The 15,180-nt window shown below is 39.6% G+C and overlaps 1 protein-coding gene across 16 annotated transcripts in view; it reads left to right on the forward strand.

Moving 5' to 3' along the window:
- Positions 1–15,180, forward strand: part of ptk2ab (protein tyrosine kinase 2ab) — a 66,586-nt gene that overhangs the window by 33,810 nt on the left and 17,596 nt on the right. For 7 of the 16 annotated variants that reach the window (XM_046848596.1, XM_046848598.1, XM_046848584.1 and 4 more), the window contains 16 exons: positions 550–604; positions 3,286–3,426; positions 3,907–3,984; positions 4,183–4,281; positions 4,552–4,669; positions 4,798–4,837; positions 5,880–5,938; positions 7,238–7,255; positions 8,253–8,360; positions 9,145–9,165; positions 10,615–10,712; positions 10,811–10,895; positions 11,897–11,997; positions 13,006–13,121; positions 14,664–14,764; positions 14,953–15,042. In XM_046848596.1, coding sequence (XP_046704552.1) covers positions 550–604; positions 3,286–3,426; positions 3,907–3,984; positions 4,183–4,281; positions 4,552–4,669; positions 4,798–4,837; positions 5,880–5,938; positions 7,238–7,255; positions 8,253–8,360; positions 9,145–9,165; positions 10,615–10,712; positions 10,811–10,895; positions 11,897–11,997; positions 13,006–13,121; positions 14,664–14,764; positions 14,953–15,042 — 1,328 coding nt within the window. The remainder of the gene's footprint in view (positions 1–549; positions 605–3,285; positions 3,427–3,906; positions 3,985–4,182; positions 4,282–4,551; positions 4,670–4,797; positions 4,838–5,879; positions 5,939–7,237; positions 7,256–8,252; positions 8,361–9,144; positions 9,166–10,614; positions 10,713–10,810; positions 10,896–11,896; positions 11,998–13,005; positions 13,122–14,663; positions 14,765–14,952; positions 15,043–15,180) is intronic. The other 9 variants (XM_046848586.1, XM_046848587.1, XM_046848588.1 and 6 more) reach the window with 3 other exon arrangements.

Below are 15,180 nucleotides of genomic sequence, written 5' to 3' on the forward strand. Positions count from 1 at the left end.
CAGTGTATTATACTCTCAGTAAACTCTCTACGCATTCTCGAGTGGCTGCACCACTTCATTAGTGTGGTTTTAATGCTTTATTCACAGCCTTAAAGCCGCTGTTGCTCACGGAAGGTATTGTGCAATACCATTTTTAACATGTATTAGACATACATATGAATGATAGATTCACATAAACAGGCCAGGTAGCTTTGCATCTATACTACTTTTCTTTAGTCTCAAAGTTTAATGTTAATATTCTTTACATCAAGTGACATTTCTGTGGAGGCCACTGAGAATTTCTGTGGCTTATGTAAAAAAAAAGAAAAAAAAGAAAACCAATATGGCATTATGTTAATGATGATTAGAGAATTGATTGTTCGGTGTTCGAGAGGCAGGTATAAATAATCAATTCTGGGTCAATTACCGTAGTCCAAACCAGACGGATTCGAGCTAGTGTTGACTTGAATTAGACATTAAGATAACTTGGTTTAATTTAAGTTTTTATTTCTTTTTTAATCATTAAATTGTGTAAATTCTTTTCATCTAATAACTCACTCTCCTTTGCAGAAAAGATGTTGGTCTGAGGAGATTTTTTCCCAAAAGTTTGTTGGACTCAGTCAAGGTGAGACCAATGCTCCTGTTGCTTCCTGTCAGGTTTAATGGCAAGCTGCCACTCTGCTTAATGTGTATACAGTGAGGGTGCATACACTTACACACACGCAACCTTTCACAGTATGATTTGCAGCTGGACTCTTTACAACTGTCCAGTACAGTTTATATGCATACTTACTGTACTTGAAATTAGTAAAAAAAAAAGATTGATGGAAGAAATTGTATATGCTTCATGAGGAATAAAGTGCAGATTTAGTATGTATGCGCAGTTCTATGTGTAAGACAATGCTGTGCAACATCAGGCTGAAGTGGGTGCATATGAATATGGGGAAATAAAATATATCAACAGGACTGTAGGGTGAATGGGGGTTACACAAACAATCTAAAGTGCAGTTCTAGGTTTGAAGCCTTCATGCTTTTATGCAGGCAGCCGAATGTGTGGTAGCAGCTCAATGCATAAAACCATAAAATCAGACATTAGCCAGGTCTTTATTCGGTCCTTAACTGTTCAGGTGTAGAATTATAAATCGATGTGGCCTTCTAATGTTGTAGCTCCTTTGCCTCAAGGATCAACATACTGCACCTTTTTGAGATGCTTTTCAGCTGTGCGCGGGTGTAAAGAGTGCTTATTTGCGATAACCGGTCTGTTTATTCTCTTCTGACCTCTCACAAGTTTGGTACATCTTCAGAACAGCTGCTCACTTCACTTTTCGATACAAATATTTTGTATAAATTCTAGAGTTTATTGTACAAGCGAAACCCCAGGAGATCAGCACTTAGTTGATATTTTTAATAAAGCGGTGTGTGGGTGTATAGTGAACTAACCGAGCACCATCGCACGACTCGCAACCTCAATCACACTCAGAGACGTATTGAGTTTTGAAACAGGTTCGTCTGAGCTCTACAGAGACTTTCAGAAACATAGAGTATTAAAGCATAATACAATTCTGCCTGGTGTGAGGGCGAGGATTCTGTTGTCCTTCTCGAATCATTACCTGCTCAGCTGCCTCAGCGTTTGTATGTCCCTAGAGAGCGAGTGGCCCATTTCTGCCTTTCCTTCTTATTGTGCTGCTTAGGAGGACTGTAACAGAGTTCTTATTGCTCCTCTCACCATCAACTCTGGAGCACAGTTCTCTCTGAAGTGACTCCTGCCCTAATTCCCCAGTCAGTAGGGGGTTCATCTATACTTTATAAGCATCATGTCACTTTGCTGTCACTGGTAGCATGCATATCGTCTGTCTGTCTCTCTCTCTCTCTCTCTCTCTCTCTCTCTCTCTCTCTCTCTCTCTCTCTCTCTCTCACATTCTAAATCCACTGATGTCACACAGCAAACCCCCTCATTTAGTTCTTCTACTAAAGGTCTAAATGAAATGTCGGGCGTGATTCTTGGTGTTTATGATTACACATCACAGTATGAGGGAGAAGCAACACTTCCTCGCAGATGTAATTCTGCAATCAGGTGTTCTGCAGGCTTCCGAGATTCCTGCAGATTACATGTGCAGGTGTGTGCTTGCATGCAGGTGTGTAGGGGTGTGTGTATATGTGCGTGTTTGTGTGTGTGTGTGTGCCGGCCTCCTGATTTGGGAAGAGATGTTTGCCACCGTTTTGTTGTTCTGCTTCACTTCCACTTTTATCTCCCTGAGGCTTATCCATCTTATCTCACTCTACCTCAGTGCTCACCGTGTCTGTCCCTGGAGACGTACCTTCCTAGAGAACATATCGTGTTATCTGGTGCAGATGTGTGGGGTTAAGATTAGAATATCCACCAAAGCCACATATATCTAGGTACAATATACAACATAAAATATTGTAATACATTTATTTTGTAACAGCCAAAATGTAAACTTTGAATATGGGTAGTTTTGAAGCTCTTCATATTCTTTCCTCTGGAATTGCAAAGAATATTGAATAGTGATATTTGAGGCAACAAAATTATTTTATTTTTCTCCATTAGAATTCTGTAGATGTCCTGCGTTGTTGATTCATCTGCTACCCTTGTGTTTAGATATACCTTATATGGACAGAAATATTGGGTCATTTTTTTTCACCCATATTTGCTTCTTCACCAAACCGTTTTACAAAGTTGGAGGCACACACTTGTGTAGCATGTGTTTGGATGCGGTAGGATTAGATTTTCTCTCCACTTGAACTAGGAGACCCAAACCTGTTCCACCATGACTATGCTCCCATGTACAAAGCCAGCTTTAGGAAGATATGGTTTACATGGGTTGGAAAATCTTGAGTGGTCTGCTGTAGAGGTTCGACTTCAACCCTATTTAACACCTTGAATTAGAACGCTGACTGCACCCCAGGCCTCCTCACCTCACCTACATCAGTACCTGACTTTATTAACATCCATGACACTGAAATCTCCACAAGCACACGCCCTTCAGATGTGTATTCTGTAGACGTAACATTTTCCTGTGTGGGTTATTAAGCTCGTTTAATTATAAATATGTGATTCGTTTGTATTTGTTTTGTATAATCAATATGCATTTGCAAAAAGTGACAAAGCATCACTCAGTATTCTGCTTGAGAAATGATTTGTTGAATTTGAAATGTTATGGTGAACTGGGTTTTTTCTTTTAAAGAGAGGATGTTTTTCCCTTGAAGTTCTTTGTAAGATTTTTAGCCATTTGTTAGAAAGCAATTTGAATTTATTTATTTATTTATTTGTTTTTTACTTTGCAGCCCAAATCATTACGGAAGTCGATCCAGCAGACCTTCAAGTTGTTCGCCAACTATAATGATGAGCAGAGCATCCTCAAGTTCTTTGAAATCCTGTCACCAATTCACAGATTTGATAAAGAATGCTTTAAATGTGCTCTTGGGGTAAGTAAATCATTTTCGTGTCAGAGTTTGTGCTTCAATATATTTGAATTTAGTTGAAACAATTTTTGCAATGTTATTTTCTTTCTAACGTTGAAAACTGGAGATGGTTTCTCCTGTGATTAATTGGAGGCTGCTAATGACCTCTGCTGGTTGACAAAAAGAACTGTTTAAGTGCTATGCCTCAATTATCGGGGTTTGTAGAACTTATCGTACAATTGCATTCCTCCTGATCAAGCTTTCGGTTATTTCAGAACGGAGACAAAAACACAAGGGGTCTTATCTTTCACAAACTATATCACTATATCACCGCCTCTTTTTTTTAGCACACAGATAATGAAATAAGTCGGACAGTTTTTTGAAGAGGGACAAATTGATTTATCAGCGATATGACTGAACTGTAATGGCAGTGGCATAAAAGCTTCACTGGTGAGAACGAATGGGCCATGCGCCACGACTTACCTGATGTTCTGTGTGTTACAGACTAGCTGGGTGATAGCAGTAGAGCTAGCTATCGGCCCCGAGGAAGGAATCAGCTACCTCACTGACAAAGGCTCAGCCGTGAGTATCACTGCAAAGACAAACTGCTGAAAGAATAACCACAAAACAACCAAACTTCCTATGTAAATGAACAATATAAGTTTCTGAGTTGATTTACATGACCTTTTGTGCTATTTGTGTGTGTGTGTGTGTGTGTGTGTGTCTGTGTGTGTGTGTGTGTGTGTGTGTGTGTGTGTGTGTGTGTGTGTATGTTGGTAGCCCACACACCTGGCCAACTTCACACAGGTGAAGAGCATTCAATTCGAGGAACAGGAGAAGAAGGGCATTCTGCAGTTGGACGTAGCCGGTGCAGCAGAGGTAGTGTTCACTCCACACACACACACACACACACACACACACACACACACACATACACACGTAGGTACACAGAGAATTGTGTGCTACTGGTAGGGGTGGGACAGTGAGGATGTCATTACGATATTCATTATGTATCACAATATTATGTTTTGAATGATCGTCTATATAAAATGTAGAACATAAAAGCAATAAAAATAAAAACATTTACCTGTGTGTCTACCTGCTTGTCTATGCGATGTGTGTATGTGTGTTTGGTGCCAATGAGCGCAGCCTCTAAAGGTGACGACACCATGTGTGAGCACCGCGGAAAACATGGCCGACCTCATCGACGGGTATTGCCGCCTCGTCAACAAAACCTCCTTATCCCTCATCGTCCGTGTGCATAAAGGTACAAACGATTCAATTTCTCCCATATTTCATTTATAACTGCCGTTTATAATTGCGTAGCCCGTGCATGGTGTTTTTATACATTTTCGTTGCATGCGCAGCTTAATCATGTCGTATTGTGCTCTACAGAGGGAGAAAGAGCTTTGCCTTCAATCCCAAAGGCTCCAAAGTAAGTACTTGTTCACCTTCGCACACTAACTGCGCATTCACTAGAACTTCTGGTGTTTGTAAAAGTCTCTTTGGGTTTGTTTTTGTTTGTTTGTTTGCTTGTTTATATTTATTTATCCCCTCTCATCCTTCTCTCATTGCACTGTGCATTTCGTGTTTGTTTGGTTTTTTTTGCCTGTACAGCGACCTGAGCTATAAGAACCGTGTTATATCAATTAAACTATCATAGAAACAATACAGACGTGTGCTCTCTGTGTGGAGCAGGGAAAGGCTAGCTAGTGATATAAAGCTCATTGTAGTGTTACATATACCCTTCCTGGTACTGTATGTATTTTACTCCACCACAATCAAAAGAATCCTCAGGAGTGTGGCAGGTCCCGTATCTGGTGATATCCTCTCTATAGTTAAAGGCGAGGTGATGAATGATTATTAATTTTTTATCCTTTTAAAAATTTCCAAATGTTTTTTTTTGCCTTATAGGCTTATAGAAATATTGATTTAAAACCCTTTTAAATGTAGATATGACAATACATTGGCTTTAAGATGCATGTCTAATCATTGGCTCATTGCTCTCAGCAGGTGGCTTAAATAATGAACGTTTCTCAGTGCAACCATGTGACTGAAAAGATGTCAAATTTCTGTCTTTCTATCAGGCAGTGCCTAAGGCCACAATATAGATTCCTAAAGTTTTTTTTTTTTCCCAGGCAAATGACGCAAACTGACACAGTCTAGTCTTTGCCTTTCTCTTTTACCTGACGTTTTAAACCACATGATTTATCTTGTGAGACACTTGCCTAACTAATGTGGAATTTCTCAGTTTGCTTCAAAAAGCATTTCACGACATCCAGCGTGATGCACCTCCCCCTTTTAAAACAGGTTGTAATCAGATCCATTTTTTTTTTTTTTTTTTTTTTGGTCTAACAGTGTGGCCTAGGGTCTAAGTTAGGCTTCAGGTCACTCTGAAGTAAGCAGTGTATTCTAGGTAAAAAAAAAAATATGACAATGATGTACAGTAGTCACCTGCTGCAACCTTTAATCCACAGATCCTCGAACCATGACAAACGACTACAGAGCGTCAGGGCCAAGGCCGTTTTTGTCTCAGGTAAGTTTACACGTCTCTACTCCACATTGCTATTGCAGTGTTAGGCAGGACATAAATCTCGCCATTTTTGCATTGTATTTGGAATGAGATAAACTGGATTTATATATTAAATCGGTAATGTAACAAATCTTTTTAGAAACCTTTACACAAATATAAAGCATGTTTCATTTTCAGGGTTTATAAAATAGATTTATAAGGGAACATCGGCCCGGTCCACACTAACACGAGTAAATGCAAACGTTTGCTGCTACTTTTCTAAAAGTCTGGACAGATAATAAAGTCGTTCTCACGAAGTCATGGCTTAGAATTGTTCAGGTCATAACAGGCTTTTCCCAAAATGTACTTTCCCACAATATGAAAATGACATTTTCGGATATATTTCCTTGTTGGATTTCGAATCCAACACAGATCAAAAACAGATCATTAACCTTTTTTTTTATTTTTTATTGTACTCCCGTTAATCCAGACTAGGCCATACCTCTGTCTTCTTCTTCTTTACTTGCATAGCAGATGATCCCGTTAATGCTTACTGTACATTTATTTAACAACAGTTACGAACTGTTGGGCAAATATATAAATAAATATCCGTGGGATATCCTTTATTTCATACTTATAGATTAGTCCACAGGCACCGCTATAGAAAGCCTTTTCCAAAGTAGTAGTTTTTTTTTTTGCACCTTTAACCTCACATCATGCTGCCAAACATACAGTGCAATCCGAAATAATGCAGTGTTACAATGTCACGGTTGCGTGCTGCATTTATCTAATCATGATTGCAACGCAAGTATGCAAATAAGAGCATTAACCCAGGATTTAGGAATATATACGAGGTGAAAGAGTTGAATACCCAGGATTAATTGTTAACCCCGGGTTATGAATGAGCGGTGTGAAACGTGAAACTAGATAACCCAGGATTCTGTTCAGCCGAGGTTTAGAATGACCCGGGGTTAACTATTTCGAGTGCGAAAAGCCCTATAGATATTTTTAACCTTTTGCTTTAGGAGATGCACTACTATGCGGCCGAGCTTCTAAGGATAAATATTCATTTCCATCCACTGAAAACTGTGATTGCTTTACAAGCAACACCGCATGCACTCTAATCTCGCTACTCTGAAGATGCCTATTTTTACATTGTTTGCTTCTGTTCATGGTTCTAAGACATAAATATAATCTCTTTCTCTCTCTTTCTCTCTCTCCCTCTCTCCCTCTCTCTCTCTCTCTCTCTCTCTCTCTCTCTCTCTCTCTGTGTGTCTTTTTCTTGGTCTGATCTCTTGCATGCTGCCATGCTTGGATCTGCAGATGAGATTAGCGGAGACGGTAATGTCATACTCCATTCATGTAGCTAAATTCAGCCAAGCTTCTGGCGAAAGATCAACTTTTTAAAATGAGTGTCATGAAATACACTGCAAGCCAAAGGTTTCGAAGCGCACCAGCCTTTTTGTCCGAATAACTTGGAATGGATTAAATAAAACAAATTGCAAACGTCCAACCAAAAGATTATCTGTCAGTGTGTAAAGAAATGTATAGTGATGTAGGTTTCCTGCAGATTTAGAATGAGTCCATTGCTCATCTCTATTATTTTGTTGAGCCTGTGGCAGTGGCAGCGATAAATACAATTCCAGGTGTTCCGAAACGTTTTGGCCTGCAATGCCGCAGTAGACGTAAACATCTGGAAGCACATCAGCGATGATCTGCTGTGAGATGTTTTGTGCTCGTGTCCGATTAGAACAGTGCCGTTGTGTGCGGCTGCTCTCTCATGCCTTGGAATCTCTGCAAATGTTGATATACTTGATGCTGATGTGAAAATAAAAGCAGCGGATAAACTCTAACCAGGAGTTAGTTCACTTGGTTGTCTGTATTTTATATAGGAAGGGAAGCTCCTTATACAGCTGCATTCCTCTGCTCTTGAGCTTCTCCTGCACTCCTGGCAAAAAGCTGAGCCTTTTTTTTTTTCTTCAGTTTAAAGCAGAGTGCAGAGAGACAATGCATGTGAAAGTAGCCATGACTTCATCTGCTTTTCTCAAAGACTCTAAAGTTGTCATCCATCCCTCAGTATATATACACACACACACACACACACACACACACATACACACGCTGTCTCTCTCTCTCTCTCTCTCTCTCTCTCTCTCTCTCTCTCTCTCTCCTCTCTCAAATGCCAGAGCGGATCCTATTAAGCTGACAGGCCTTTTAAACATTCAGCTGTGTTGGAAGAGTGTGTAGATATGACGCCACTCTTTCTCCTCTCACTGAGGTGTTAGCAGAAAAGGGAATACTCCAGCCAGTTTGTTCTTTACCTTCTCTTCCACTGCAGAATTAGCTCCCGCATTCAAGTTCATCCTGCCTTCTCTCTCCTCTCGCACAGAGACAGACGACTATGCCGAGATCATAGACGAAGAGGAAACGTACACCATGCCCTCCAGTGAGTATTCGCAGTTATTACACACGCTCCAAGCTCAGCAATGAAACAAGGTAGCCAGAGATATAAAACCAGTTTTATATTTAAAATTGAGAGGGGGTGGGAAGGGTTTGTTTGTTTTTTGTTTTTTTTTCTTCACTCTTTTTGCCAAACCAGATGTTCCTGGAACTGTGCTGACCTAGTTTCTAGCATGTGCTCCACTTTTCTTTTTTTTTTTTCGTGTGCTGTTTATCTTTACAGCCTGTGCTGCTCTTGTTCAAGTCAGTCACTGTTGCTTTCTCCTGAGCTGGTCACTTTAGTGCTAAAACTGAACTGCTGATTGCTGCATTGTTCAGATTTAGGCTTTTTTTGTTGTTGTCGTTGCGCTGTTTCATTATATAACTTTGTTCCAGACCGAAGCTCTTCTTTACTCACGGTCAAATCCAGTTTTATTTATCAGATAAAAAAAAAAAAAAGACATGTAGGGTACTTCCTGTAGGAAAGCGAGTCTAAAATGTAAATAGAAAGCCGGCTTTCATAATTAGGCGATTCACTGCTATACTGAAAACCACATTTTCATCATAAAAAAAGCCAAACCTGGAGCCCCCTAGTGGAATATTTTATACTTAGATTTTTTTATTTTTACATTTTAACAAACAAGCACACTTATGTTTCATAATATTGTTCCTTCGTTGATTTAATTACATTCATGCATTTACTGTGTAGGGTTTGCCCGTTAAAATTGACCGTGCCATCACCCAGTGTTATGTATCCAATTTTGTCTCTTTTCACATTAATTGCACTACAGAATACTGTGGACTAGATGAAGGTAAAGGTCTTTCTCCTGCTTTTTCCCCATTTCCTCGCTTTTGCTTGCATAGTGTCGAATAACTATAACCTTATGCAAATGTACGCACCTTTTCCTTTGCCTTACATTTGTGGTTATGAATTTATCTTCGGCAAACAAGTTGCTAATTTCTCATTAGTATGTTAATAAGCGACATTCACTGTCTACTTGATTATGTCCATTTGTGCATCATCTAATCAGCTAATCGTGTGGCAGCAGCACAATGCATTGAATCATGCAGTCACAGGTCATGCGCTTCAGTAAATATTCACATCATACATCGGAATACAGGAGAGTGCGATCTGTGTTACTTTATTCGTGGCATGTTTTCAGATTTTTACTCTCAACAGTTTATATAGAATTGTGCAAAAACAACAAAAAAAAAAACATCTCGTCAGCGAAGAGTCTGAAAGATGAAACACCTTGTTGATGCGAGGTCAGAGGAGAGTGAGCAGACTAGTCTGAGCTGTCCAGATGTCTGTAACAACGCAAAGAAGTGAGCCGTTATAGCCGATTTACTGCCAGGTTTGATGTTTTGTGCCTGGTGAGATGCTTTTCTGCTCATCATGGTTGGAAAGTGTGATTATTTTACTTGCTATCGTTACTTGATTTTTATCATTACTTGGCAGTCTCAACCAATTTAGTCTTTTTTTAAAAAAAAACAAGTTTTTAACTCTCTTTGTAGCAATGATTTTTTTGCAGTTTGCACGAGTCTGTGAAAGCCCTAGAGACTGCTGTGGGGAAAATCACCCCATAGCCGGTCTGGAACCAATCACAATGCCACGATCAAAGTCACAAAGTACACTCCTTTTCCCTAAACTGAAGCTCTTGTCCTATATTTGCGTTATTTTTTGCATTGTTTTGCTGGCACACGATTGGCCGATGACATAACTGCATGAATGTGCGCGACTGCAGGTGGATGGTGAGTGTAAATCGCACATTCAAGGAACAGTTCTAGGAAGTTTTTCTTTTTGTGCAGCAGTTTGAAAATTGTGTTCTGTAGACTGATATTTTTTTCCCCCTTGGTTTGTTCGTATGTGTGTTTGTTTATTTACTGCATGTGCATATTAATGTTTCTTTTTCTCATGATGTAATATCGATTACATTATTACATGCAACTGCTTTTGAAAAGGAGGCTACTGGAAATAAAGTTCTTGCCAATTGTCTGTTTATCAATCATTTATTATCTAGAGTCCCTGCATTTGTTTCAAATGCCCTTTAGGCTGTAATATCTCTGGAGGTCGTGTCTGCATGAGTAAGAGTGCAGATTTAGTAAGAGACCTCCCTGCATTCGTTACAACACGAGAGGCCTATATCTGTGCCCTCGCTCTGTGGTGAGTGATTATTAGAGATGCCTCCTGCACTTCAGGCATGACCTTCTGAATCTGCCATTTTCTGCTGTGATGAGTATGCAGTTATTTGTCCCCTCAGCCAGGGATTATGAGATCCAGAGGGAGAGGATTGAGCTGGGCCGCTGTATAGGAGAAGGCCAGTTTGGAGATGTCCACCAGGGAGTCTACATTTGTCCGGTACTCCATTCCTCCTTCACCGCTTATGGTATTGTGCACTTTATCACATTTTCTTTTTTAAAAAGAGTTCTGAGCTTTTATTTTCCTTTGGTCTGTAGGACATTCCTCCTCTCTCAGTGGCCATAAAGACCTGCAAAAACTGCACATCAGACAGCGTCCGAGAGAAATTTCTCCAGGAGGCCTGTGAGTACCAAATAAGGCTAATGTAAATAAACACTCACACATACAGACAGTCTCCATGTGCTTGTGTGTATTCTCTCCAGCTTCTATGTCATATGTACTCAAAGTATTTCAGCCTAGATTTCTGTACAAGCTATATATATATACACAGCACAGACCAAAAGTTTGGACACACCTTCTCGTTCAAAGAGTTTTCTTTATTTTCATGACTATGAAAATTGTAGATTCACACTGAAGGCATCAAAACTATGAATTAACACGTGGAATTATATATGGAATTATATACATAACGAAAAAGTGTGAAACAACTGAAAAATATCATATTCTAGGTTCTTCAAAGTAGCCACCTTTTGCTTTGATTACTGCTTTGCACACTCTTGGCATTCTCTTGATGAGCTTCAAGAGGTAGTCACCTGAAATGGTCTTCCAACAGTCTTGAAGGAGTTCCCCGAGAGATGCTTGGCACTTGTTGGCCCTTTTGCCTTCACTCTGCGGTCCAGCTCACCCCTAAACCATCTCGATTGGGTTCAGGTCCGGTGACTGTAGAGGCCAGGTCATCTGGCGCAGCACCCCATCACTCTCCTTCTTGGTCAAATAGCCCTTGATGCCTTCAGTGTGACTCTACAATTTTCATAGTCATGAAAATAAAGAAAACTCTTTGAATGAGAAGGTGTGTCCAAACTTTTGGTCTGTACTGTATATATAACTCATTTTAGCATTTCCTTCTTACTAAGTAGAGCATTTATAGTTAGGAGTATAAACCATTAAAGCTTGTGTGATTTTAAACACATTCTGTTTTACAGTTTCATGGTTTATTTGAAATATCTATGATAAGTTCATCTAATGTGAGTCCTACAGTGTTATTTTTGACAGAAAGCTATTATTATGATAAAGATTAATTTATGCAAATACAATTGCTCTTTGTTGGTTAGAAGAACAAGAGGTAAAGTTTGATGAACTTTCAGTATTTCAGTGGTTGTATCACTGACCTTCTCTTTCTGCAGTAACAATGCGCCAGTTTGACCATCCTCACATAGTGAAATTGGTCGGCGTCATCACGGAAAATCCGGTGTGGATCATTATGGAGCTCTGCACATTGGGAGAGGTAATCCACGTTTCTCCTGTTTCCCCCCACGATGCTGTAGAACAGGAGATCGCAAGGTTCACAAGACTTACCTCAGTCCTCAGTCATGATTACCGTATTTTTCGGACTATAAGCCGCTACTTTTTTCCCACGCTTTGAACCCGCAGCTTAAACAACGAAGCGGCTAATTTATGCAGCAAAAAACTAAGCGACATAACATTAGACGACTGGAAACGAAAAAACGCAACTCACCTGTGTTCTGAGCTGCACGGCTTCGGGAGAAAAACTTTCATCGGGTGATTTTTAAATGCACGACGATGCCAAAAGATAGAGAAATAGTTGTGAAAGGAAGGAGGAAGACAGTGAACAATGACTTACTTGGTAGGTTACTGTTTAGATACAAGCCGTTGTAGCACGTTGAGTCTGGGTGAAGGGAGAGCTCACTAACTCCAGTTGCAACAGAAATCATATAATCACAGACAGGTTTCCAAAACTCGTGCTTTTTTATTTTTCTTGGCAACAGCGTTACAGGTTAGTCAAAGAAATTTAGAAATGAGCATCAGAAAATAATAAGGACATAATCCTCGGTCTCCACACATGCAGTAATACTGGAAAAATGCAGTGGCAGGCTATTCCCAAAATACCGCTATGCTCCTAAAAGGAAACACAACATATTTCACCCGTTATACCGTGTGTAATGTGTCTTTCGTTAAAGCCTGTGTAAAGTACATTAGTGTAGACAGGTGTGGCTTATTTATGTTAAAAATAAAAATATTTGTAAAATTCAGTATATATTATATATTGGTGCGCTTTATAGTCCGGAAATTATGGTACACACAGATCTACTTTCTTAATGTTATCTTTTTTCATACCTCTTCTTTTAGAAATATTCAGGAAAATTATATTCTGTAGTAAGATTTAATAAAGATTCACTGTAGCTATAACGAACAGGGTTTTGTTGGTAGTAGTCACATGAGGGTAATTAGCCATTTGCTTGCATATTTGAATACAGTTATTGTGTTATTGCAGTTGCGCTCGTTCCTGCAAGTGCGGAAGTACAGCTTGGACTTGGCGTCACTGATCCTGTATTCCTACCAGCTCAGCACCGCACTCGCCTACCTGGAGAGCAAACGCTTCGTGCACAGGTTATTATATCGACTGTCGAATCTCCCTGCATTGTTTGTCTTTCTCACAAGCACATCTTCGATACTGTTGGTCTTCTGAGAGCAGATTTACCCAAAAAATGGGTTTTAAGCAAAATAAAACAGTTCACAAAAACAACCAAGAAATGTTTGAACTGGGTTTTCTAACCCTGCCTTCGATGTCTGCCTGCCAACTGAGTGAGGAGATTTTTAGTAAAAAGCTGTCAAAATGTCCACAAATCATAAAAACATCATAAAAACAGAGAAGAGAGCATACACACTCTGTACAGACGACAGCAAAGTTATACAAATGACCTAATAAAGGACATTAATAACAATAATCAATGATAACGAGACTTGTTTTTAAATGCTGCAAGTTTTTGCCCTCAGGAGGTGAAACACACACGAGTGTGGATGATGCTGGTAAATGCTTAACTTTTCACAGATGCATAGTAGGTGTGTGTGTGTGTGTGTGTGTGTGTGTGTGTGTGTGTGTGTGTGTGGAGAGGACACTTTTCTCACTGTGTTTAAATGTGAGTTTTGCACTTTACTTTTAAAATGATTGAAAAACATTTTCCGGTTGAGACACGATTCGTAAAAGTATAGCGTTTTCAGAATTACACTATATAGACAAAAGTATTGGGACACCTGCCTTTTTTTCAGCTGTTCGTGGCTCTTTTCCTAAATCTTACCGCAAAGTTAAAGGCACACAAGTCTAAAGGGTGTCTTTGGATGCGTTATCATTACATATTCCTTTGACTTAAACTAGGAGACCCAAACCTGTTCCAGCATGACAATGCATCTGTGCACAAAGCCAGCTCCATGAGTATTTGGTTTACATGGGTTTGAGTGGAAGATCCTGCTCAAGTGGCCTGCCATAGAGCTCTGACCTCGTCCCTAATGAACAAGTCAAGTCAAGTAAAGTTTATTTCTATAGCGCTTTTCACAATGGACCCAGCTTTACAGAAATTAAGAATTAAGGTGAACGATGTGTATTCATCCCTGATGAGCAGCCAGGGGGGCGACTGTGGCAATTAAAAACTCCCTTAGATGTTATGAGGAAGAAACCTCAAAAGAAACCAGACTCAAAGGAGAACCCAGCCTCATTTTGGTGATAGCAAGAGTGGGATTATAGTCTTTAAACAATACAGAACCCCGGAGAGTGAGAACTAACATGAATGTAAGATTATGAGTAATGTCCTTTCTACAGTCTTATAAAGTCAGTTGACGTTACAGAACCAGGAGCTACTGAGCAACTCATAAAATCGCTCAAGGAACACCTCTGCCTTACATCATTACCTGACTTTACCAACACCTTGTGTGGAATGTGGAATGGGATGTTTTTTTCAGAAGCACATTCAAATCAGGTGTCCACAAACTTTTGTCTATGTAGTGCATATATACAGAAGAAATTTTAATTTGAAAAAACTATGTCTAGGGTATTCCTGGACTGCAAACATTGTATCGATGTGCGCTGTATTTTGAACTAAGGCACAGTTCAGTTTCTGCATGTGGTTTTAAAGCGATATTTGCTCTCGTCCACAGGGACATAGCCGCTAGGAACGTTCTGGTGTCGTCTGTAGACTGCGTGAAACTGGGAGACTTTGGTTTATCCAGATACATGGAGGACAGCTCTTATTATAAAGGTTTGAAGATTTGCCATTTCTGGACTGATGTATGTACCATAGTGTCAGCAAACTAACATTTTTTTTTGTTAGCTGAGTGTATTGTGGCGTAAGACGACCTGTCAGGGGAATATTAGAGATTTTGCACGTGACACTCGGTTGCATACATGTTGTGTAAAGTCTTTTTAAATTTTTTTTTTTTTTTGAAGCCTCTAAAGGTAAACTCCCGATTAAATGGATGGCTCCAGAATCTATTAACTTCAGACGCTTTACATCATCGAGTGACGTGTGGATGTTTGGTAAGTGTGCAGTTTTGGTGTGATTGTGAGCATTTTTTTATGATTTTTTTTTTCCCATTTTAATATATTGCAGTTCAGTTGTTCAGAATTGATCGATTTTGGTTTAAGGACAGTAGGAAATGATTGAAAAATATTATC

The sequence above is a fragment of the Silurus meridionalis genome, chromosome 4 (genome assembly GCF_014805685.1).
Source record: "Silurus meridionalis isolate SWU-2019-XX chromosome 4, ASM1480568v1, whole genome shotgun sequence".
Classification (NCBI taxonomy): Eukaryota; Metazoa; Chordata; class Actinopteri; order Siluriformes; family Siluridae; genus Silurus; species Silurus meridionalis.